General features: G+C 42.0%; 1 protein-coding gene across 3 annotated transcripts in view; it reads right to left on the bottom strand.

The window, feature by feature from the left end:
• PITPNM3 (PITPNM family member 3) overlaps positions 1-26,390 on the bottom strand; it is a 149,099-nt gene extending 122,709 nt beyond the window's left edge. The window contains exon 1 of one of the 3 annotated variants that reach the window (XM_088152217.1): positions 24,628-26,390. Coding sequence is in view for 1 of the 3 variants with exons in the window: in XM_088152216.1 (XP_088008342.1) it covers positions 24,628-24,655 (28 nt within the window). In the remaining 2 variants the exon portion in view is untranslated. Of the gene's footprint in view, positions 1-24,360; positions 24,418-24,627 lie in introns of those variants that run through there. The other 2 variants (XM_088152216.1, XM_088152218.1) reach the window with 2 other exon arrangements.
• Between the last annotated feature and the right edge of the window lie 739 nt (positions 26,391-27,129).

The raw sequence follows: 27,129 nt of genomic DNA, 5'->3' as shown, positions 1-27,129 counted from the left end.
AACATAACTCCCATTCTAGCCCATCCTCTGCCTCTTAATAAGACCAAATTTTAAAAGGACTCAGACAACCAATATGACTATCATTTTAGCACCATCCACTTTTGAGAACTTTAAGAAAACATGATATTTGCATTAATATTGAAAAGGTCAAGCTCCATTTCTAAATTGCCTGCAACAACTGAGAATAATCCATGGAAAAATTGTTAATAATCCCACCAAATACCTTCTTCCACTACTTTTGTGACAAGCAGCAATAATCACCACGAAGAGGCAATGGGCTTTGAAAATCTCTCAGAATGAGATTTCACAAAATCTTTTATCAGATACTCAGAGGGAAATAGCTGCCTGCCTGTTATTATAATACAAGATTTTAAAAAGGCGGGCTGTTATAACAATTGCATTGGCTCCTAGTTGTTTTCCAAGGCATTTCAGAGTTTTGACACTTTTGAGCAAATCTTATTCTTAAGGAGCTATACAGCATGTTGCAGAAATCCTACTATTACAGAACAACACCACAAATGGCATCATTATGCCAGTAACCTTGCAGAGTGACTTGGGGTTGCAAGGTTACTGGTTGGGTTGCAAACACAAGGAAATGGGATGGTACCAGGAAGAGCATGATTACACCATATCCTACATTCTTCCGGAGTGCAACTGTAGATGCCTTGTTGAACTTCAACTCCTCCAGATCTGATACAAGAAATTTTCCTCCCATTGACTATTACTGATTAATTTTTGCAATCAAAAACCAAAGCCATATGGGAAAACAACAAAATGTATTATAGATAACTGACAGTATACTGACAGTTGTAAACAAATAAAAAAGATATTGAAGTTACCAAAACTGTTTGCATCTGAACATCTGAACATCTAATGAATTTAGCAACTTGCCTGGAGATATCCAGTGACTTGTTAGCTAAGAGTGTCCTTGAATAATAGTAGGTTAGAGAAGACAATATTAAATTGGCTGACCATGCTGAATAGAAGGAAAGCACAAAAGAGCCTGTTTCTTTTACTTCCAGCAAACAGATGCAGTGTGTCTTTTGTAGAGGGATGTTGATCAATCTTCTAACAGTGAAAATAGCAAAACACTATAACCACCAGGTGAGAGTGAAAGCTCTTCTGTGGGATGGGCAAAGCATATTTGCTAAATTCTAAGCATGGGAGAACAGCCTCCTGAACCTCCATCAAGGAATGAGTTTTGCTCAGGTTGTGCTGTATACTGGCATCAAGGTCCCATATGCTGATAATTTTAATGAACTTAAAAAAAGAGGATTGAGTAATAGGGAAATAGAAAGAAGGGACGGTTTGTCCACAACAGAAATACGTTGCACAAGGAAAAGTGCAAGTCATCAGTACATGACAGATAGGAAGAAAATATGCATTAACAGTTCTTTTCCTAGAATCCTAATAGGCATCCTGTCCAAAATCTTCAGGCAGAAAAACTCAACTTTAAATTCCACTTCATTCTAACAGCAGGTGAACCACCATACAGCCCTCCAAAGAACTAGACAATAGAAATTTTGCTGCAAAGAATTGCTAGGTGAGTGATTAGAGGAATGCTGTATCTGGGGAACTTTTTTTCCTGACCTTTTTTCCCCACACACATCCCTTCAGATAGGCATGAAAAACATGCACATTCCCTTGTTTTCTTCTGGGTGGACTTCCAGGTTCCTGCTTCTCAAAACCTCTATTCTACACAGTGTCCTGGTTCACACAATATGCTAAACCATAAACCCAAGGGCAAGTGTTATGTAGGCTGCTGGAGAGGATGTGTTTTGGTCTTTTTGTTTCTTTTTTAGCTTTCTTGTCTCTTTTGAATGGTGTGTAAACTTACACACCATTCAAAACACACACATACAGAAAAGTGTAAACTTACACACCACTCAAAAGAGACAACAAGAAAGCTAAGAAGAAAACAAAAAGGCTAGAACACATCCTCTCCAACAGCCTGCACCCAGTTAAGCAGGGATTAAACACCAGACAAACCAGCAGAAAACAATACCCCCATCAAGGAACTACCAATGAGAAAACCACGCCCCCATCAACACTGGCAGGGCAAGCTACTGTATATAAACAGGGAGCAAACCCCACACCCACTAGCACTGATGTTACCTAGTTGGGTAATGAAACGTCTGCAATCAAACAACTAAGCTCAGAGAGCACCAATGACTCCACAGTTCAACCCTGAGCTACATATATTCTATTCTACTGACTAATTTTATTTCTTTCAAAAAGCCAGGTAGGAAGGCACCAGTGGATTCATATAATTACTACGGTGCAAGGTGGTCTGGAAATGAGACGTGACCTATATCTTTCTGAAGAAAAAATAATAGAATCCAAAGGGTAAGGGATTATATACATCTTCAAGAATTCTGAAGAAGGTAAGGGCTAAAGGATTAGATCTCCAAATACTCAGGAAATGAATCCAAAGGTTTACAAGGAATTAAACCAATCTCTGAAGGCATTCTTTGGTTAAAGCTCTGTTCTCTTTCAATTCTTGCTAAACACAATCAATCTTCTATTGAGCTTGGTGCTTTTTTCAAACACAGTAAATCAATTTTAGTTCTTGCCAACACCAATATAATTTGGAGGTATCCTCTCTAAAGACAAGATGGTTTTTAATTATTATACTGCTCCAGTTCAGAACAATAAAGCTTTAGGAATTTGGATAGTATCTATGTATTACCACTTGCTGCTGCAGCTGTGGGACTCACAAAATTGAAATTGTCCCCTTAAAGGGATTCCCACACATTGGAAAAGAAAAGGTCAGGCTAGAACCATTCCTCATTTTCTGTGTGCAGGATTTTGTTTGACTATATAATTAAATTATATAAATAATATAGTCAAAAAAGATCTCAAATGTCATCTAATCTAATCTAACCCCACACACAATGCAGGTTTTGTAGTGCAGGATACAGTTATAATATCCTACCAGAACTTCCTAAGTAGTTTGTTCCATTCATAAACAATTCATACTATTACAGACTTTCTCATACCATTTAATTAGAAACTGCTTGATTTTATTTTCTATGAAGTATTTTCCTTATATTTTCCAAATCCACCAGAATTGGTTATCTTTGCTCCAGTGGGCAAAGACTAGCTGACTTTGGCTCACTTCAGAAGCTGTGCAGTCAGCCTTGGTTGGTATTGGGATGGGGGACCAAAATGGAAAGTTACTGGCAACTCTTCTATAACACTGCCAAGAAAACAGCACAACAATCATTAGGAGTAAAGCTCAAGTTGAAGGCATCTTTACCATTAGATGGTCACTGGGGTTGAAGTAGGATTCAATTACCAGTTCAGATGGACTGGAAGACCTGTTGTTTTTTTTTCTAGATTCTTTTTTTGTTTATAATTGGAAACCAATTGTTTGGAAACTAACAGGAGGGCAATGGTATTGCATATTTTATGGTTACAAAGAGGTTTGATTTTACAAGATTGGAAGGATACTTATGCTCCATCAGGTATATAATGACCTGAGGAGCCCATCTCTTTCTATATCTGATCAAGCATTTTACCCACTGAAAGGGCTACTTAACAATCTGGACTTGAAATGCTAAAATATCTGCTTAGTTTCTAGTTTTTCCCATCGTTAAAGGAACTGACAAAACTTAATATTTAATGTATAGCATGATATAAATATACATCTGTACATGAACTGGTTTTGTTTATAACAAATTAATGCTTTTGTGAGCTTGTTTCCTATTCTTTCTATTTTTAAATACAAATAATAGCAATCATGAACAACAACCAACCCAACTTACCCCTGAAGTTGAAATAGGAGAGTACCAATTTCTTTTATTTAGAAAATAGAGTGCCTTCAACTAACCCTGGGTTTGTCCCAGTGTGTAACTTGTCAATATCATTTTGAATCTTAATTTAGTATGCTATCAGGTTATCTGTCCTTGCAAGCTTCATGCCCTCTGTAGTTAGGATAAGCATCCCCCCAACAGCTTTTCCAAGTCATTTATAAAATTACTGAGCAACACAAGGCTTGGGCACAACCTGTAGCACTTCACTCAAATATTCTTCATGCATTGCTGAAAATGGGATACAGAGTACAGATAGTGTTTTTATGATACAAGCCATTAGCTATTTAAAAAATGTTAAGCTGATATGATTTATTTCTGATAAACTCAAGCTGGTTCCCAATAATCAAAGTATGCTTTGGTAGCTACTCACAGACTGCCTGATAATCTTTTCTAGAATTCTGCCCAGGCTGATCCACAGCCTAACCTGCAAGCTGACTGACCTGCATTCCCCAGATCCAATCTACTCTGCTTTTTTTGACTACAGGGACAAATCTTGCCCACCTCCAGACTTAGTTCCTTGCTCATATTCGAGATTTCTCAGAAATGAGAATAGGTGCCCCTGAAATAATGCTTACAAGCCCCTTCAGCACTGCAATGCAATGGGTTCCAGGTAGGATTCCCTGGGGAGGTTATTCCACAATTTGGCAAAATCTCCCCATTGAAAAGATCATTCCTTAATAGACACCTACCTCTTCTCATTTGGACAGGAAGAAACAATCTCTCTGTTCCTTTCCAGAAGGCCCTTGCATCTCCTTTCAAAACATTTTATCTATCTCAGTAAACTGGAGTGTGGGAAAGGAAGCTTCAAGTCCCTTCAACTTTTTGTATGGCAGAACTAGAGTAGCATTCACTCCTGCATTGACTGAGTCCAAAGTCAGGCTTTCTCCTTCACCTGCTACATATAAGAACTACAAAACTTTTCTAGTAGTTTTTAGAGTATGGCTTCCTCTATCTGTAAAACAGGCATTAGCCATACAGTTGGCTCATACAAATGCTCCTGCTTCCTCAAACTGTGTAACAGAATAGAGAAGTGTTTCTCAACAACTTTAAGATATGTAGACTTCAACTCCCAGAATTCCCCAGCTTGGGAAATAGAGGAAAATAACAAATGAGTACAGTTAGCACATACTGTTTGGAGTAAATATGACAACAACATCTTGAAGAATCCTATGTAAGATGAGGAATTTATCTCAAAAAAGTGTGGCAAAAACTGTCCACTCAATTTGCTATCAGGTATTTTATTAGACAAAGCAGCTATTTTGAGGAGAATCTTCCTTCTGTCTGTTCATCCCACCTGTTAATCCACCAGGCTATTCTCCTTAAACCTCCTAAATCCTCAACTTGACCAGTGAAAACCAACACTGCTGCCAATTGACACATATTTTTAAAATCACAAGTTGGTAATTTGAAATTCCCAAGATAGGTTGAAGTGATTAATAGGACATGATCCACCAGGATGTTCTTCAATGTATGACTGAACAAGATGAACAAGTTATGTGCAAGATTACCATGCTTTTACATAGTTCCTGTTCATTTCAGATCCCTGCTAGGCTGTGTCCAACTTTACTGATTGGGTCACATAACATGCTAGATCTAAAACAGAGTTAACAAAACACAGTTGACATGTTCCCATAGTACTATGGCCAAAGAAACTATATAATAGCTTGGTTCACAGAAGATATGACAGGGGCTAGGATCCTACAACATGCTGCATTTTAACTCAACTTATTGGTATAAATTGCATATGCCTAGAATATTCTGGAACATGAGCAGAAGGTTACTGTAGTAAGCAGAGAAGCTGGACTTTGTCTCATCAGCACAATCTAGCTGTCCTTAATAGATATAGGTCTACATGGAGGGTGGTATGCAGTGGGATACCTCAAGATTCTGTCCTGGGCCCTGTTCTCTTCAATAGTTTTATAAATGACTTAGACAAAGGGATAAAAGGGATATTCACTAAATCTGCAAATGTCACAAAGCTGGTGGGTAGAATTACTAACACTTCAGAAGAGAGGCTCAAGTTTCAAAAGGTTCTTTATAGGCTTAAATATTGGGCCCTATCCAACAAAATGTGGTTAAATGGTGAGAAATGTCAGGTTCTGCACTTGGGTAGGAAAAACCGGATACACAAGTACAAGATAGGTAGTACCTGATTCAGCAGTAATACCTCTGAGAAGGATATGGGTGTCCTGGAAGACCACAGATTAACTATGAGCCAGCAGTGTGCTGCAACTGCTAAAAAAAACAATCCAGTCTTGGGCTACATCAACAGAGGTATAACAGTGAGATCACAGAAAATGATAGTTCCTCTCTACACCACATTGGTCAGACTGCACCTGGAATACAGTGCCCAGTTTTGGCCACCAGAATGTAAGAAGGATGCTGAGAAACTGGAAAGAATGCAGAGAAGAGCAACAAAGATGATGGGGGGGGGGCTTGGAAGACAAATCTTATTAAGAATAGTTAAAGGAATTATGTTTATTCTAAAGAAGAGAAGACTAAGAGAAGACCCAATAGCAGTTTTCCAATACTTGAAGGGTTATCACAGGGAAGAGGATGTAGATTTATTTTCCATAGTGCCTGAGGGTAAGACAAGAACCAATGTGTGGAAATGTTACAGAGAGAGACCCAACTTCGAAATAAAGAAGTATTTCCTGATTGTGAGAGCTATTAAGCAGTGAAATAATCTGCCTCCTGGAGCTGTGGGTGCTCTATCACTGGAGGATTTAAAGCAAAGGTCAGACAGCCATTTGTCTGGGATGGTCCAAGGATGGCTGCTATGGGCAGGGTGTTGGACTAAGAGACCTCCAAGATTCCTTTCAACTCTATGATAGTATGAATGTAACTTAGAATAGTATGCTGTTCAAACCCATCTCTCAAGTGGGGATTGCCATTTGGCATAGCCTCCACCAAAATGGCTCACGTACACCTCCTGTTCCGAATACTCAAGTGTTTGCAGGAGCTCAGCTAGATTGTTTTAATGAGCTACTGCCTTCTCATGTTTGCTGGTGGGATGCACTGTGCTTCTACAGAAGGCTGCAGGATGTTAAATGTCGAGCCTCAATCAGACAAAACTGACAAATGACAAAACAAGAAGCCTATTCATACCCAAACAGAGGAATGAGAAAGAAGAGTCATGCGCGTCAGCTGTGCTCTCAGAAACCCCCCCACAATTATTTCTAGAGAGACAAAAAGAGGCTCACAAGATTTGCCTGTTTCCAGCACCGTCCATTATAACTGGATAGCTAGTTAAAAGGCTCTGAAATAAAAGCCTATCCAAAAACCTTTGAAAAATATTATTCCTGTAATCCTTCCATTATTTCCTCTGGACAGCATACAAAGCATTTGATACTTGGAAAAAAATCAGCCAGATTAGTGATGTGGAACAAGTACAATTTCAAGGCAATGGAAAAAGTTATCAAAGCAGGGAAAGGGTGGTTATTGTGTGGGTAAGATTCTTAATAACAAAGAAAAAAAAGCAACACAGTGTAAGTGAGATGGTGTCTTTTGTTTGGACCTACTTGCATTAAATTGCCACACTTATGGGGAGCAGTGGATGGGTAACTGAGAGAAAGACCGTTGTTAAGCTACATGCATTTTATTTATTTATTTCAAGAGCCTTGCAGGTTCTAGCAGTCCAAATGAAGCGTAAAAGTCTTCTGGTTGAAGCAAACATGTATTTTCCTCTCTGAAATAATCATATGCCCTGAAATCTACCATCCCATTTCCACAAACTTATAAGAACTGTGTAATCACCAACATTCAACTAGATTCAATCTACAGTGCAGGTAATAAACTAAGTGCAGCTTGATGCAGGCTTTATGTTTGTTTCCTGAAGCAATGCTGAAGTTTCATTACACTAACAAGTTAAAGAAATCATGCAGAGCATAGTTCGAGTTTCTTCCAACCCCCTTACCACCAGCAGCCGTAAGTTTCTGTGTAGGTATGTACTGGAAAACATGGGGAGGAACTGCGTATGTTTTGCTCTGGTTCTAATGAGGAGGGAGGGGGACTAAAATGTTCCCATCACCATCATTCCAAGCCACTGCCCAATGGCCTCTCCCATAGGGATACACTGGAGGATTTGGGGGGGGGGATGCTTTTCTCCGCAGGCCCAGCCTAACCCAGCTCATTATCAAACAAGATCTTTCTTTTGCCAGCTTCTCCCTCTCCCCAAACAAATTTTGCCCTGCCTGTTCAGTTTTTAAAGATTTATATTAACACAGAGACAGAAAGACAAAATCCTAAGCCTATTTAATAATTATGTTTCAGCATTCCATTGGGTTGGCAAAAATAAACAACTTAGGAAAAGCATCCAGAGCATGTCTTCTTGAATTCTTTCCACCCCTCTTACCAGCAGTGACCATAGGAGGCATTTGTATTTTCTTCTGAGTAACAAATTAACGTGTTGTAGATATGTGCTTCTGCTTTCTCTTGTGTTGCATCTGTGTACCTGTGCACTGAGAAGATGTTCTACTCTTGGGTCCTGTAAGCGCATGATCGAGCAGGGGCTTAGAATGGAGCTGTCAACAACATTCCAAGTGACTGCCCAACTGCTCTCCCATAAGATGCACTTTTCTGGAACATTTTTTTGTGCAGCCAATAGCTGGAACCCTTTTTCAATTTGATCTTTCTTTGGCTGGTTTCTCTAACATACCAAATTTGGACCTGTTTTGTTCAGTTTTTGGAGCATTATCCTGCTGACACACAGACAGATGAGCAGACAGATAGATGGACAGACAGAATCCCAAGTCCCATTATTTTTTTTTCCAACATTCCATTTATTAGAAAGAATAACAACCAGCTACACTAAACTGCAGTTACAATCTCTGACAAGCTTCTCTTTTTCCATGCAGAGTGAATTAGTATCATAATATTTTACTTTTTTACATAAGAAAACAGCGTTCAATCAGGGCATTGTTTCTAAAAAGGAAAGGGGGTAGTTGTTCTTCCATCAAATTCCACACTTATGAAGAGAAAGACACTCTGCACATGATCAATAGTTCCAAAGCAATGAAATGACGTTCCAAGTTAATTTTAGCCTCAGTGAGCCTAACTAAAGGACATCTCACAGGCCTTATTACCAAGCATATAATATCCACGTACTAGATTTGTAGCCACAACCATGGAGGTAGAAGAAAATGAAGAATTTTAATTCGGCTAAAACTTGGAAGGCTAAAAATAACCCAAGCAGAGACTTGCAGCGCATGCTGATGAGGAGGAAAGCACTGGAGAGAATGCCAATGAGCTTCAGCTGACGCAAGCGAGCGAGCTGCGTTCCAAAGCATGCCAAGTTCCAGGGTGATATCAGATACTAATTTGGGAACCATGGATGCAACTTTGCTACAATCTTAGAGAGGAAGGGAAGAGGGGGAAGGCAAACAAAAAGTGGGTAAGAGAACTGAGTTGTGCTTCCTTGGCACCTGACAACTGAGCCAAAGATCATGAAATCCCTCAACCAACAATCCTAGGAAGATTTCTGCCCAGTCACTGCAGCCCAAGCATTGCAAGACCCAGAAAGTTAACATTTTCAGCCATTTTTCTGCACCAATTCACATATTAGAGGTTTACTACAAAACTAGAAGCTCAACTGGTCTACAGTGACAGGCAATGTTTTATTAATTGATTGACTGATTGATTTGATTTGATACTGCCTGATTCCAAACAATTCTGGGCAGCTCAGAATACACCAAACAATATGAAACAATATACTGTAATAGAAACAACAGATAATAAAATCAGATTTGGACAAAAAAAAGAGAAGGAAGAGCACGATGGTGAACCCAGCAGACCTCAAACATCCCACCAACAACTAACATCCAGCAAAAGGGGCACCCATCACCCCAGCCCAAGGCCTGGGAGAACAGCCAGGTCTTTATGGCCCTTCAGAATAAACAAGTAAGATGCAACTATGGAAAAACTATCATTGCTTCTATCTCCCAAGGATTCTATAGGCAATTGATAGCACTAATTCCTTTTTGGGAAAGGCCTATCTACCCATGCTTGAGTTGGCAGAAAAAATTATTAGCATGAAATTTACTGTCCCATTTTGCTGATCCTTATCCTGCTTCTAAGTTTCTGTTTCATCACTGCCAGTCATCTGAGTTTCCTCCAAAATCAGGTGACAAAGCCTAATAGATTTTATGCACCTTGAAGCTGCTTATATTATTGGAGTAAGGGGGAAAATATCACTTTAACATTAGTAAAGCTAAGGATAACTTAAAAGTATCTCACTCATGAGTTGAGAGTCACATGTAAGTAACTTCATGGGGATAAGGCAGAAAAAAGATGTTGTCAGGGCATTTGTGTTGTGATTGGATGCATGCAGGGACACAGCCTTTGTCCCTTTGCAGAGAGGAATTAATTCTACCTGGATTTTGCCTTTTGAGAGAGAAAAATCAAAGCCATTGTAGCAAAACTAGAAAGCTTTCTTTGCCAGAAGCTAGCTGGAGTAGAAAGTACCTGATGCAGATAGAACAACAGTCTGATTCAAGATAAGACTACATCATGTACTCACAAGAAATACAATGCACACATTATGGTCTGAGATGCTGTCATCACAGGAAAACAAAGTATGTTCTGTAACAAGGTTATAAGGCCAGGTAGCCTGGTTGATCCAAAGGCTGCTTACTGCCAATCAACTGCACACAGACCTGGTCCTTCTATGCTTGGAGATGGCCAAGTTCACAAACATTTCAGCTCAAGCTCCAGAGTGTGGCCCAGGGTAAGGGATGAAGCAAACCAAACTACCACTAAAGTAAGTGCCACAGTGTATAAAGAGGTTGGATAGCAAGGCTAGAGCAAAATAAAGCAATAGCTAATAAAAAGAGTGAACCCTCAGATATGTAGCTATATACAGTACTTATTCTATATAAGCAGAGGATTCACAACTTTTCAAAGCTGCTGCCTGGATTCACACAACTCATTACTGCTTAAACCTGGATGTAGAAAACACAGCTGCTAAATTCATATAACATGCTATTCAGAAATTAATAAATCCAAGGATGGCTCATCCTAATGGCCTGAGTTCCCACAAATTGTTAAGATTCAAACCACTCAATCTTATTTGATCTGAGTCTAATATACTAAATGAATTCAGCTGGTCTGATGCCCTGAGTTTGTGTCTTTGAATCCACACCCGATCCATGTACAAAAACATCAGAACTGTACAGGATAGCAAGCAAAGCTTTACACACAACACAATGAAGAAAATACAAAGTCCATACCCAGTTCTGCAAAAGCAGGGAACAGAGCCAGGATTAGTACACTTAAAAACAGACTACAGTATGCAACCACTGAAGATCCCAAAGTCAGTGAAATAGGAACTGGCAGGTTTAAAAAGTGAAATAGAGCATCACTAACCCCCCTAAATATCAGCATCAACAGATTGTCAGCAAACAGAGCGCTGGGGCAGAAAAACAACAGAAGGCAGAGGGCATGCAGGAAGGAAGCCAATGATAATTTAGGGTGGGAACTGTAGAAATACAGGTCCAGAAGAGCAATCAATAGTGTGTGGAAGGGAACCAACAAGACTGAACTACAAGGATAGTTCCAATTTGCAGTGAGAAGGTACTATTTCCTGGCGAGTCCAGACACACCTGTGGAAAGAAATGGGCAGTCACTTAGGTCATCTACACACCTTTCCACTGATATGGTCCTCAAATATAATGTGGAATGGGACCTCCATTAGCAAAGGCTTGGCAGTTTCATAAGTCACCTGGCACAGTCTCATCTGCTGCACAGGGGCTTTCTCAGCTTAGAGTTTGTCTACTACCGAAATTATCTGACTGATCTGGAGTAGAAGATTTTGCCTCTGGCCAAAGAATTGGACAAGCTTAATGAAGATCAGAAACCTGAGACGGCAGTTTAAAAATGATACTATAATTGGCACTCTGCTGTAAAGTACCCACAGCCATAGAACAAAGAAAACAAACTCTATTGCCCTTAACCAAGGGGAACATTTGCATTGTTGCAAAGTAACAGGCGGATATGGAACAATCCTTTTGGGGACAAGCTTTGGAATTCGCACTTGAAGGCTCTCCCGAATGAATGGCACACAAGATGGGCTAAGCCCACCTTCCCATTATAAAAAGTACCATAACATTTCTTTTTCATGAACCATTTTGCAACTCAAGAGCACAAGACAGCTTTCATAAGAGATATAAATAAGTCTGTTTTAGTTCCTTAGAAAAGAAGGTCACTGCACAGACTCTGAAAAGTTCAAGTCCTATTTGCAGTCAAGAGTCTCAATAAGCACTTGTGCCAATAAGGGCTGCAAGTAATTCAGGCAGAAGCCAAATTTGTCTGGCATTAAGCCATGACAACAAAACTTTCTAACACCCTGAAAAATACTGTTTATTTTTCCAGGACTATTCTCTCTCTCTCATGGAGAATCAAGCTCATGCAGCATATGCTGTTTAAACATCACAACTTGTGTCAAAGCCAAGAAGCCAATAGTCAATGAAAACAAGAGGAGCTGCAGGGTTTCACCAATCAAACTCTAGATGCCATGGTAGCAAAAAGAAACACAGCAGCCCTTTTGGCATATAGCTACAGCAGCATGGTACAAAAAGATTATGTGCAATATTGGGTCTGAGAGGGCAACTACCACAGAAAGATATGTTTCTCCCCTGTTGCTGCAGAAGGCAGAAAGCACAGCAATTAAGGTGACAGATATTTAATGGCAAAAATCCAATTTGATATGACAGTCAGGGCAAAGGAACCTCAGTTAACAAAACTACTCCTCTCCTTGCATTTTTCAGTGGCACCCTCTCTTCTTCCTTGTAAAGTCCCAGCTCCCCTCCTCCACCTCTTCTTCTTTGTTTTTTGGACAGTCTGTTTTTACATAATCCGGATGGAGAAAGAACAGAGTTATTTCACCATCAAAGCCAGTCAAGCTGCAGATCATTAAATTGTATTGCTACTACTCTTCCCCCTAAATTTTGTATTCTATTTATAGTAACAATCATTTGCTTCTTTCTGGGCTTCCTGAAAACTCAGGGCAGCCACACCAGACGAGTTTACAGCTTGGGCCACAGAGAGCCAAGGATTCCCTCCATCACAAAACATACCCTAACATCACATCCAGATTCACTACCATACTGAAGGAAACTAAACAAAGCCATCTTAATGGTTTACTAAAATAATCATCCATAGCACAGAGATTGAGAGAGCTTCCAGATGATTTGGCCAAGAGCCCAGCCAAAGTTGAAGATAGGTAACATTTTCCCCCCAATAAGTGTAAATGGAACAATAGAGCCAATGCAGTCCATGACATGTAGACACTTCTTCCCTGTTATCCAATTGTTCACACTTTACACCTTTTTTGGCATTGTTAAAAAACTTGCAAATTCTATTTAACCTGAAACAACAGGACAAAGAAAATTCTCCAAACACTGGAGGCAACAATTTTTTTTGGAAAAATTTCATTTCTCACTGTCACTTTTGATCACAACAACTTGGCATTTTAAAAAATGTACGCAAAAAAACTGTGAAAACTGTTTAGCTGGAAGTAACAACAGGACAATGAGCGGGTGCGTCACAAGCAGCTATATACCTCTTTCAAATTTACCCCAACTCCCTGAAAAAATAGAAGAAATACTCCTTAAACATGTCAGCTATCTAAATGTGCATCAAGAAGCTTCTAGTCACTTCCAGACCAGACTACAGTCCATGCCAACTAGCCCACTTCTGGCCCCCAAAATAAGGATTACAGGTGCCCACCTTGGTTTACTTCACTTTAATTTCAGCACTTTCCTTTCACACATTACCCTCCATTTAATTCAAAAGGCTACACTGCTGCTCTGACTTTCTCAGGCTTAGTCCCCCACAAAAGCGCTTTACATTTTTTTTAGATTTTTATCCCACCTTTTTTTTTCATATACAACTCAAGGTGGCAAACATACCAATACTCCTTCCTCCTCCTATTTTCCCCACAACAACAACCCTGTGAGGTGAGTTTGCCACAAGGACAAATACAAGATGGCCATCAAGTAAAAGAGTCACAATTATTCATTTTTCAAGGAAAGCTGAGGAAAAAGAGGACAGGAAATGCACAGCTTAATCAAAGATGCATCATATATCCAGAACAGAAATGGGACTCGAACATGAATCTCCTGGAGTCAGAATTCAGTTCTGCATTCATACGTCTTACTAAATCTGCACTGGAAAAAGGATGACCATCTCCAATAATTTCTTTTCCTAAACATGCAAACCTACCAAGCAAGAACTCTGTTTCTGGAGTGATGGCAATACCCACTACTTCAGATCCAAGCAGTGTGGCTTTATGCCAGGTAAAGCAAGTTTTCTAGCTAGTGCTCCACTGTACCCTCACTGAAGATTCCCTCTGGCCTGATCTCCCGTAGCTAGAAGGTGCAGCCATGTCAGAACAGGATTTACTTGGTATTTTGGGTGTGAGTGTAAGAGGGACCTCAGTACTTTGCTGCTCTTTCACTCTCCCCCATGTCCTGCATCACACAGCCCAAAAGCTAAGTACGTTGTATGCAAAGTAACTAACAGAATCACAAACATTCGGGAGGGGGAAGGTACAGATCATCTGGTCCAACTCCCTACGTAACACAGGACATCCACAGATAAAGCATTCCAATTGAGGGTTCTCAGGCCCTCTGCCTCTCTAAGTGATTGTGTTCCTACTCTTTCTGTTAAAAAGTTTCTCTTCATCTTTTATTTTCCTGTAACGTAAGCTCTTTAGATCTAGGCTAGCCTTCTGGACAACAGAGAACAGGCCTTTGGTCACATGCATAGGACACTCTTCAATGTTCCTTCTCAGTCATCTCTTCCTCAGGTTACAGAAGCCCATTCTTTCAACTTTGCCTCATGGGACGTGTCTTTTGTAGCCCTCATCTCACTGGCTTCCTTTGGAACTGTTCCAATCCGTCTACTTTTCAAAAATGTCTGCTGTAAGCCCTCTTCTCCCTAGCTGACTGTTCCTGGAGCAGAGAAGGAAGGGCACCAAAATAAAAGCCACCGTGTTTGTTTTCACTTGGGATTTGTCTCCTTCAGGGATCGAATGGTGGTATACAGAGTCCACCTCCCTCCACATTTCATCCTCATAACACTTTCTGAGGTAACTCAGCTGCGAGATCATGATTGCCCACCCTCCCAAATAAAGTGATCTGGAAATACAAAAAGGTCTGCATTCCTTCACATTGCCTCTATTTAACCACCTGTAAGACCCTTCTCTTTATGACTGCACAGAGGAAAAGCCCAATTCTGATGCTCTGACGCCATCGCTTCTTGGCCCTAGATGAGAAAAATGTTGAAACTCTCCTCTTCCTCCCCCCACCCCCCAAAGCAAGCAATGCTGGCTTGTGAAGATCTCAGAGTGGTCTTTGTTGTCATGGAAACTGTTCACTCACCACTCAGTTCAGCAGCCAGTGCAACTCTTGTCCTGCCCCTCCCTCCTTGAGGCCACAGGGGCCAAAATCGGAGCCCAACAGTTAGGCCAGGATGACTCTCCAGGATCAGAGCCATTCACCGTGAGCAAAGGATAACAAGGAAGGAAGACTTTTGTTTCTGTCAGAAAGAGCTGGAACCGATTTGAAAACAGGAGTCCCTTGTTTGTGGTGGAAAAACTCCTCCTATTTTAAGATTCTTCAGCTGTTGCAAGCATTTTAAAAACCTGCTGTATCTGTTTAACAAAAAAGAGACTAAAACAAAGAGAAGGCATGTACCTCTTTGGAAAAGCATGCTACTTCCTTAAAATGGCTGAGCTGGATTTCTGGTCCCTGTCAGGAACTTTCAGAATGCCTGGGATATTCGATCCTATTGGGGAGATGTCTGTGCTTACAATCACCCACGTTCCTTGCCATAATTTCTCACTACTCTTTCTACAGCCATCAGTGGCTGAGGTGTTCTCCCTTTTTTCTCCTGTTCACCCAATGCTGTAAGGCAAACTTTGCATGCATCCTGAATTTTGGTTTGTGTCAGAGGAGACAGCCTGACAGGAACATCAGTTGAACAAGTGACAGATAATGCTTACAAAAGTGAGTAGCAGCAGCTGGCAGACAAAAAGGTGGGTAAGCACCTCTGGCCTCCCTGGTTAGGATAGAAATACCTGTATTCTTTTGTACAGCTCAAATTTGGCATCTCTTGCAGGGATGCTGTTTAAAATGTAGATGTTAAATGCCTTGCTGTGCGATTAATATCTTTGGCTAAATGTGCAATTTCCCTATTAAGCCATCCAATCTATCAAAGAAGGATTGTTATGAATGAGCTCCTGTTCAACCCATTCACTCCAGGGACAAGATTCTTCTAAAAGGGTTGAGGTTAATTTACCCAGATGCTGTTCTCAAGCAGTCTTACAGAAGGTGCCTGAGAATGGGGAAATCTCCCCTGCCTCCAAAAGATACAGCATTGTCTTGTTTCAGCTTCTGCCTGCTCTCAAGCTTCACATGTTACTCTGCACATCTGCGTAACATTTGCATGCATTTTCAACTGCATATCATTCACAGGATCCATACCAAACTACAGTTCATAGATATGTTGCTCTAAATCTAACAACAAACAAAAAGCAAGGAGAACCAAAATCAAGTGCAGAATGATCAAATTCACCAGTAACTGACAAGAGAAAGCAGGGAAAAGAGGTAATGATAAAATACAGCACTGTGGGGGAATGAATGGGAAAGATCAAGCTTCAGCTTAACTGAACAAGCCAAGTGGCTGTGGGTTTTGAGGTTCACTGGTTCTGGGGAATCTTCATCTTTAGTTCTGGATGCACCCATCCAGACAGACCTTCATGGCTCCTGCAGATGGTAGCATGGCCAAGAGGTCCTTTGCACAAATCCATCTTGTGTGTCAACTACGCCTATTCCTGAATCGGGAGACCCTGTTCGTGGTTGCTTATGCCTTGGCCACCTCCCATTTGCACTAATGCAACACACTCTACACAGGGCTGCCTTGAAGACCACTTGGAAGCTGCAACTGGTTGAGAATGCAGTGGTGCAGGTAGTTATGACTGCACTGTGGTACAAGGTAGATATACTCAGTTATAGAAGTGATCAGTGCACCTTTGGAAGATCTGAAAGATCAGGTTGGGGACAGATCGTCATGGAGAAAATCTATGTGGTTAAGAGTCAACAACAATTTGATGGCACATAATCAAGTGATGCACCTATGTAACACCACTACTTCACAAGCTGCACTGGCTTTCTATAGGCTTCCAGGTATAATTCAAAACACTAGTTATCACCTGCAAGCCCTTCATGCGGTTGTTTGCAGGACTGGCTGTCTACAATTGTGTCTCCTCGTCCCATGATACTGAGTAGAACGGGCATGTTTCAGGTGCTTTCTATGAAACAATGTCATCTATGGAACCTAGGTAATATGCCTTTTCTATCACAGAGCCTGCCTTGTAGAACAGCATCCCCCTAAGATTCAGATGGCCCTGACCCTGTTGGCCTCCCATAGGCCCTGAAAACTTGATATGACCATATTAAAGTTTGATTGATTGCTTGAACAATACTGCTTTTTTCCCCAGGCATTTGCCAGAGTGTTGGATGATCCTGTCCAGAAATGATACATCTTGAATGGGAATGCTGTGGTTGGTCTCATTCTTCTGTATTGGGCATTGGTGTGTTTTGTGTTTGGTTCCTTTGTGTTTATATTTTTAACCATATGTAAGCTGCCCAGAATTGCTGTGGCAAGTTGGAAGGCCTTATAAATCAAATAAATAAAAGGGCACCTAGAGCAGACAAACATATTGTCAGAAGACTGGCCTCTTTACTTGCTTGGAAACAATTTTCTGGATTCTCAGACTTGTGTTCTACTATTGTTTTGCACATACCAAGGCACAATGTGGCTTCTTGGATTTTGGCTTATTATGTTGTGCAAATCTGCCATTGTGATTTGTTAACGTTGGTTTACACTTTAACACAATGTGCAAATCCAGCCAGTTGCGATTTAGTCACAATTAAATAATGGCTCAGCAAAATGAGCAAACCCAATCTGTATGTGAAAGCAGTACACATAACTTCTGTCCCAGAAACATTATAAATTCAACAGCAAAATCTAGGAAAGGAAATATGATTAATTTGCATAAAATACATATAACTACCAACACTAATACATAGAACCACAACCCACAGACGATTCTATACCTGCCTAGAGATACTCCATTTCCAGCAAGTACCTGAAAGATTCCCCTTCCCATTGCCTATTTTGCTTTGTCTCTGTATCCTGCCCCATGGAAAGACCAACTGATATCAGTCTCTGCAGAATCAAAATAAAAAGGCGCCACACCAATCTTCATCCAATGCTTTTGCCCCCCCCATATGCTTTGAAACCTCATTAGCCCTGCTTGTCATCTTTTTCAGAAATATACTTGCCTCAGTTCATAAGCCCAGATCAACAAAACAATGCTAGGTTCCCATAACATGTAGAACCAAACAAATAAACCACATTATACCTAGTTCACACAGCATGGTAAAATAATAGTTGGCTTCCCATTATAAACTGAATTACTAATTATCCAACCTCATTTTAGCTTAGTTTAGCATGAACCCAAGTCTTCATGTGTTTTTTATAGATTGCATTAAGACATCATGTAGTTTACTTGGTTTTGGCAGAATAGGCTACGTAAAACTATAATATACAAATGCAACAATTTAGCTTCATTAAGGTAAACCAATATTTGTGTTGTTCTAGCCCAGAAGACTGATTCTGTCATTAGAGAAACTTCTTAGTGTTGCTTCTCCGTGAACTCTCTCATCTGCATCAAGTCAGTTCTGGCCTATATTTTATTGCACCACAAAGATCAAAAAGCCAATGCTACTCACTATCTGCATATTAGCAATGCTATCAGCTGGGACTTTCTACCAAACAATTTTGCTCCACAAACAAGTACAGGTGAGAGCCACACATTTGTCCAAAGAGATATGTTTCTCTTTTTCTTTGGATTTTCTTCCAAAGCAGAAAAATATAAGGCAGAACCTCTTAGGATGAAGCCAATCTTCATCCTTGCTTAGGAAACACAAAACCTTAAGAAATACTAACATGAGAGAACAGCCCTGATCTTAACATTTCTTACAAGTTCACATCTAGCTATTTCCTCTCTTACCTGCTTCGTTCTCAAAAATAACGGGGTTGGGAGGAATTTATACACAGGATGTTTCACTCTCTCCAGTGCTGTAACCAAAATGCAGGCCATTTATTAGGAATGCTCCCCCCAAAACTGCTAATAGTTCTCTCCTTGAGATGTCAAGGCACATCCACAGCCTGAGGATGAGACTGCAAAAAAAAGACATAGCTTGGGAAACCCATAATTCTCTCACAAACAGCTGCTCAGCTTCAAGTTTTTAATGCAATGTGGTTCTCTCTGAGTCTCTCTTAACTAAAAAGGAATAAATTTTCAGAGATTCACACCTGATCCTCAACAATTGAGCCAGGCAGCTGTCATGCCACAGGCTAAGTTCCCTGATTCAATGAAAGCTGCTCAGGTTAATCAATTTTGTTGCTTGCTGGTAATAACAGTCGTGGAAATAGCATGCCTGACTCAGGAACACTACGAGCTCCAGACTCTGCTCAAACCTGGCCTTTGTGTCACTCCCTTCCAAAAGACAAGGGTTCATTCCCACTGGAGTTTCAGCAGCAAAAGGCTTTCCCATTAACTGGGTTCACACATTGGACTAAGACATGGTTGGCTTCAATCATAGAGACTAGCTTCTCACATGTTGGATTGGGTTTACACAATAAGCTAACTTACATTGTTAGTTCTGAACTCCATCCATGGATCAGACCTGTTAATACAGTTGTGCATGCCCAGAGCATGGCTGAGTTTATATTACAGGCTACCTTAAACTTAAATAGACATGGATAGTTTATGGTTCATCATGTTATGGGTATCAAGCCATTGTCTAAGCATATAACCCAGACCATCACATTAAGCCATAATATGGTTGATTTATTTAGGCATATCATATATGAATACAGCAGTTATATTTGCTTACCCAGAAAATACCCAAACTGTAACCATAGCTTAATGTAGGTTATCTTACTTTAAACAAAGTTTCCATATCATGTGAGCTTATACTAATGCCTAAGTTACAACTAAGCAGCCTAAGTTCGCCAGGAAAAGAAGATGGGGTTCAGGAGCACCTGTTTGCAGTGTTGCTCCTACAGTGGCACCTGTGTTTTTCATGCTCTTTTTTCAGCCTCTCACTCCCCCTGAATACTTCTGCTAATTGAAGTAACTGGCTGTGCTCAAACATTGCATTAACATAGATTATCTGATTATTGTTTTGCTTGATGTGTGAATCAGACTTTTTGTAATTTATAAACTTGGGTCCATGGCACAACAGTGCAGCAAGAGCTTTGTTCTGAAAACAGACTGGAAACACCTAGTGTTCTCCTACCACTCTCAAGTGATTCTGAGACCTTGGGCAACGATGGGCTTTAAAAATATAATCGTGCAGAAGGAGAAGCAGCAGCAACAATGCACAAAGTTGCAAAGATGTCTGAAAAAAAGGAGGGAGACTAACAAACCATGGCCAGCCAAAATGTGTTGGGTCGTGTTTATTTATTTAGAACATTTATATGATCACCCAACTCAAACAATGTGACTCTAGGCAGCATACAAAATCATTAAAGAGAAAAAAGAAAAATAACACATACCACTAAAGCAAACTAAAGTAATTAAATGACAATCAGATCTAAAATATATTTTATCTCACCAACTGGGAACATTGCTTAACCTGACACGGGGTACGTGCTAGGTGGATGCCTTAAATATGGCTAATGTTAAGCCATACTTAACAGCTCATAGAAACATGCCTGTTGTGCCATGAACCCAAGCTTATAAATTACAAAGGTCTGATTCACACATCAAGCAAAACAATAATCAGATAATCTATGTTAATGCAGTGTTTGAGCACAGCCAGTTACTTCGATTAGCAGAAGTATTCAGCTCTGAATTCTCCCATGCTGGAGAAAAAAAATGAAATATTCACCCACCTTCCTCTGGCTTAATGAGGGAAATGAAAACCTCCTGCTAATCAAGCCCAGAATTAATTCCTAAGTAGCAGCCGGAGTAGAGGCCTCAGGGATTTCTGGTGGACTCAGGAATGCTGCAGTTTCATGAAAGTACAGAACATTGTAGAAGATTAGAAGCACTATAATTTCCAGGATGCGTAAGAAGGCATGCCACCAACACCTGACTCTTGCAAATGTTGTGAAGAAGATTCCCACATGCTATTGTGAACATGAGGGGAGGAAGTACCACCCCCTCTCCCAAGTTCTGAATTCCCATCTACAGTGACTCATTTCTTCAGCTGCAGCTATGCATACATAAAACACTGAAGAGTCTTTCTAGTTGAATTTGACCCCAGGTAACTTCAGGGACATGCTCATGCAGTTTTCAAGGCAACAATATGGAAGTGGTTTGCCACTGTCTTCTTCAAGGATGTGGTTTTCAATTTTAATTTTCTAGCCCTTGTATTTCCTCAGGCTGTGTACAATCGAATCATTGCCTATCTAAATGATGTACCCAGCACTATGCTAGGCACCTCTTCTCTAAGATTTCAGCAATCAATACTATCAGCAGCCAGTTTTGGAATAAGGAAGAGGTCACCTCTGCCCATATGACCTGGAAAAAAAAGATCGAACCCTTCTCTCCTGATTGGAACCATCCCAAAGGCAGATGCTAGACATCCTTCAAGGCCAGGCAGATTCTGCCTTCCTGTTTCTCCTAGAAAAATGAAACACTCAAGTTGTTTTTCCTGTTCTGCGAGGTCAAAGCAAAACTCTTGCAGCAAAATACCACCATTATAGAAAGACTCTCCTGATCGTTTCTGAAGACCACAGCAAGAAGCCAAAAAATCCACCAGAAATCTTACAAACTCTCTTTGGAGTTCATCTCCTTAGCATATTCTGAACAAAACCAGGAGCTGCTTGTTTTACTTTGGAACAAATGTTAAAACAACTATATGACCTAGCCCAGAAAAGGGGGAAAGTACCTTTAAAGCAGCTTTTTAAAAAGTAATGATTCATAAAACAGCAGTGGGAAAGCTACCTTGGCTAATATATTTTTCTTTCCCTTTGTTTTACAGGTCAAACAAGGCCAGCTTTGGCTTCTAACTCACAAGTAACACGTTAAGAATTTTTACTACAAAACTGAAGGCATAAGGGGCTTTAATTGCCCTTATTATCAGTGCCTTGATGATCTGTCACACATCCACACTCCTTCTACAGCATTGTCGCCATCACTTGCTGGAGGGAAGCGTCTTCCCTTTCAGCTCCTATGACAATATCCTAACAGGAAAGCAACATTCAAAGGTCACGACTGACTGATTAAAGAGAGAAAAAACCAGCCTTCTTACAATGAGGCCCCCACCCCATTAATACCAAATCAGAGAGCTTTTCTCATTTCTATATGCCTCCTTCTTTAAATATAAGCCCAGTGCTCTTATTCAGCTGCTCTCTACAGAATTCTTTATGTATTGGGGCAATTTATTTGCTGCCTCAATTTTCCAGTTCCATAGAAGAAGTAGGAGCTACTGCTGAAATGCAATCTTCCCAAGGGAAGCTCATCCAGAGACTATTGAAATCTCTGAACTAGACAGACCTGAAACATTCAAACTATTATTTTGGAGGTTTAGCTTGCAAAAGTCTTTCCTGCAGGTCAGCTCAGCTTAATTGCTGCAAATGGACAATCAATTAGTAATCAGGAACTTGCATTCCAAACACCCACCAGAGGACAGGGAACTGAACCCACCCTGCCACAGTGTAGAGAAACAGTTGGAAGCCAGCTTGGCTATTTTAATTTGGGAGAGAACCTGTTGTTGCCCAGAGCACCCACGGGTCAGGAGCTCTTTCTGAAAACAGAACCAAAGTGCTTTCAGCTACTGTGATTCCTGCTCCAGGAATACCTATTTACTTCTACTATACTGTACTTTGTTTGCAAAATAAGCAACATATATTACACAGCCACTTTAACTTTCCATGTGGTATTCAAGGAGTAGCAAACCTAGAAGTGGCACGACTTCTAAAAAGTCTAATACTTAGGAAATAGAGAAAATAATGTAATATTAGCTATATACTCCCCCATAAAGGCAACCCCATTCACTTTTGCATCGGGCAGCAGGACATGAAGACCCTTAGAAGCCTGTCAGTTTGGGGTTCAATGTCATCTAAACACTTCCAATGCTCAAAGGGAACCAAAGCAAAGCCACAAAATAAATGGGATGTTGTGGAAGATACCTGGAGAGAAACAAGCATGTTACAGATTCAGAGTTGTCATGGCAAAGCTGGGCATCGTGCTCAGAGACTGAGAGACAGTGAAACCCCAGTTGGCAAACCAGATGGGCCTGGTTCTCTGTCCATCTCTGCCTATCCTGAACACACCTCCTGGAAAACAGCATACAGTATATTCTTCCTGAAAGGGGCAGCTGGCCTCACTACATCTGCATGTCTACATAAAACAATTATGTTGAAGTGTCTGGGCAACACCAGCACATACATTCCTAAGATGCCTGAGCAAGTGAAAAAGCAACACATTTCTGAGGGGAAAAAACGCACTTTCTTTTGCAACCCATGTCTGTGTGAAGAGTGGAGATGTGGTTTCCTCTTGCCTTCCTCTCCCAGTAATCTGAAACTGAACACTCGTATCCTGGAGAGCAAAGTGCTTATTTTGCCATGTAAATATGGAAAAGAAATTCAGCCAAAACCACTAGCAAAAGCAGATGGAGGTTAATAGAGACACATGTCACACAGGTGTTGCAAAACTGGAAACTTGGCCATAGGAGAATTAACATTATAAATATTGTAGGGAATTCCCTTAATACTCCTGGCAAACTTGTTTCTTTTCTTTCTGGCTAATTGTCAGATTGTCCACAATTGTTCTCTCAACTGCCATAAAATTGCCTGCAGTGGAGAATCTTCTCTCTCTGTCCCAGCTAAAAACATGCAGGTCTCATCACTGAGACTGACAGCCCTTTGCATTATAAGAATCTTCACAGCGGCGCTAATTTCTCTGGAAAGCTGTGATAAAGGGACAGTGGATTTGCCAGTCCCCTCGGAAAGTTAAAATATGCCTCTGTTCTGCTTAACCTGCCTATTAATAAATTCAAGCGTCAGAAAACGCTGTCGGCCTTCGTCAACTTCCTTCCAAAGGAAGCCAAACCTGAGCAAGAACTGTACCCGGGAAAGTGAAAGGTGGGTGAAGAGAACTCCAGGTCCCCCCCATGACGAATTTCCTTGACCCAGCAGGTCAACGAGGAGAGTTGCCAAGCTGAGGATGAAGTGGCAGAACAATGCCTATGAAAACAGCGGACTTTACCGAGACCTCAAGAAATTAAAAAGGGCTTTCACCTCGTCCTTTGATTGTATTTGCAGCGGGTGGCGCAGTCTGCTGAATACCCTGATGCACAGCAGGAGTAGGCAGCGGGAGGAACAGCGCCTTTCCGCCGCAACAGCTAAAGAAAAGCACTCGACACATGTTCAGAGTCCCCGCACCTACAGGCTGAAAACAAGAGCCGTAATGGAATCCATTCGGCTTTGAGGAAGACGGAACACGAAAAAGGCTGCAACTAACCCAAAGGCGCGCCGCTTTTGCAGACTCGGCGACAAGGCGCCCTGCCCCAGTTTTGGCGCGGCCGGCGAAGAACCCTCTCGCGGGGTAAGACCCCCTTCCCAAGTGCCGCTCCTGATCCATAGCGCTCTGCACGTGTTCAGGAGCGTCTCGCCACCCTCGTCGCCGCCCTTCACCCTTTCGGCAACGTCTCGGCTACCACGCTGCAGCTCCGCGAGGCGGCGACGGGGCACGTGCGAGGGAACAAGGAGCCGCGCCGCAGAAGCTCACCTGGGCGCGGCGGCGGGTCGGTAGCCATCGCCTCTTATGCTGTCCAGCGTAGCGCCGCCGCGTTCGCCTCTCAAGCACCGTCGCCAGCGGAGAAGCTGCGTCTCCCGCCCCGGCCCGGCAGAGGCTCCCGCTCAGCGCTGGAGGAGCTGCCGCCGCTGCTGCTGCTTCCACCGCCGCCCCCTTCCTTTAAAGGCACCACAGCCAATTCGCGGGGAGGGGGAGGTCTCTCTAAGCGGCTGGGGAGGGGCTGCGAACCCACCCCGAGCCGAGGCCCGACACCGACAGCACCCTCCCGGTGGCGCAGGGCTGCTGCAGCGGCTGCAGGTTGAGCTGCCGCGCCGCCAGGCAGAAACGTTGGGCAGCGAAGCTGCACCCCCACCCTCGGCCTGTCACGCCCCTGTGGAAAGGCACCAGCGGATGGCTGGCAGAGGGATCGGCGCCTTTGCAGCTGCTCTCCCCGCTCTGCCCCACGCGTCGCTGGGACCAGACTCGATGGCAGGGCCTTCCGCGTCCAGAGCAGGAAGAACGAACGCGGTCCCGAGCATGTACAGAGCGCATTCTCCCCAAAGGAGGGTCTGCATTCGCACAACGGACTTAAAGTAGATCAGGCGACGGCTGTGCTCGCATGACATGCTAAGCTTGACTGCGGGTGGGGCGGTGGAGTGTTGTGATCAGGTCGTTGGATGGTTAGAGTTTGGTATATTGTGCAAGCCTGCAGTATGGGCTCATTGAGTAACCACGTTGCATTGTGTGAATGGAGTCGATGCATTTATTTTTCCACCTCTGGAATTAAGGCAATACCCCTGCTGTAGGAATCCCAAGAAAACCTGGGTTGTTGAAATTAAATGTATACTGGTAGGGATATCCCCTCAAGCCCAAAAGGATCAGTGCTTTAGTCTTCCTTTCAAGGGGCAGAAACATCCCTGTTCCTGTCTTTCTGCCCCCCATAAAGGCCAGTAACAAGGGCTGCATCTGTTACCTATCTGAATTCACTGCTGGAGCCAGCCTTCCCTGTTGGGGTGGGGGGTGCCCAGCTGCAGTGGTACAACTTTCAGAATGCCCCTTCAACACCTGCTCTTCAGCTGGGAAATCTGGGAGTTGTACCCAACGCAGCTGCAGGATACCAGATAGGGAAGGATGCACAGTGTAGGATCTGGGGTGGGGAAAGAAACTTGACATTCTCCTGTTTGTCTCTGCCTCTCAGGTGGGCAGGCAGTCAGACTAAGATTTAAGCAAGAAATACGGAAAGCTTCTGATCCCACCAGTGATCCTTCTGCTCTCACCATCAGTGGCTCTCCAGAGTCTTAGGCAGAGGGGTTTCCATCACTCAGTACTAGGTTCTGTTTAAATGAGAAATCTAGGATTGAATTCAGGATGTTCTGAATGGAAATGAGGTGTTTTATTTGCTGAAATTGTGATTACATTAACCATGGGTGAATAGTTCAGGGCAGCCTAAAGGGCCAATGTTATTTGCTCCAGAGATCAAAATTAGCTTTTCTTTCAGGGCCAGCCCTTCATCATCTTTCTTTACTATCAGTTGACATGAAGGAGCAAAATGCACTCCTAGACACCACCTTAGTCACCATCATGCTGATATTCTCTGGATTGAAACACGGAAGGCCAAAGCCTCAATGACCAGGCTTGCACATGGTGCTAAGCAATGCTTTCATCAGTAGATTACCAGACCTGCTCTGCAAAATGCCAGATGATGACTAGGTGACAGCAAAGGGTTAGAGCAGTGTTGTCCAAACTTGGCCACTTTAAGATGAGTGGGCCAACTCCCAGAATTCCCCAGCCAGCATGGCTGGCTGGGGAATTCTGGGAGTTGAAGTCCACTCAAAGTGGCCAAGTTTGGGTTAGAGTGTGCTCCATCTATGTGCTGCTGACTGGTGGTTGCCCAAATGTTTACAGCCCAGTTAGAGTAACCATATCTTTAGCCATGTTTCAGGGAATAATCCACAGTGGCTGGGTTCCCTCATCATACCTTATGAGCCACCAAGAGTGCTGTATAAAGCATCGTGGCTGGAAATGTGCATCACACTAGACAAGGCTAAGACAGGGTTTGGTAGCTTGTGATGCAGTCTGTTGAGGGAACCCAAAATGGTTTAGTTGGACAGAACATGATATGGGGACACAGCAACAATCAGGCTTAGGGTTTAGTGTGCTGTGTACATCCAGCCACTAAGGCTTAGCGTGTTGGGGGAATTCAACTATGAAGATAAGTGTTTGGAAGACTCTGAAGTAGCTGAAAGAAAAGAAAGAAAGAGAATGGGAGATAATGGGATGATGAAATGCAGCTCCCGTTATAGTCTCACCTGGGAAGGGGGCTGCCCATCATTTGGCTGCAGCACGTTCTCACAAAGTTCCTGCAAACTCTGGTGGCTCTCTAAAGAGTGTTCCTATGCAATAAATGAGCTGCTTCCACTCACACATTCTATTTTTAAAGCTAAAATGGAGTATGAAAGTTTGCCATTTACAGCTACTGTAGAAGCCGGAGGCAAC

This window comes from Python bivittatus, unplaced genomic scaffold (assembly GCF_059951505.1).
Source record: "Python bivittatus isolate LINGU-HERP-01145 unplaced genomic scaffold, Pbiv_v1 ctg000690_np1212, whole genome shotgun sequence".
Classification (NCBI taxonomy): Eukaryota; Metazoa; Chordata; class Lepidosauria; order Squamata; family Pythonidae; genus Python; species Python bivittatus.
The sequence above is the reverse complement of the archived record's forward strand: the minus strand, read 5'-3'. Positions and strand labels throughout refer to the sequence as shown.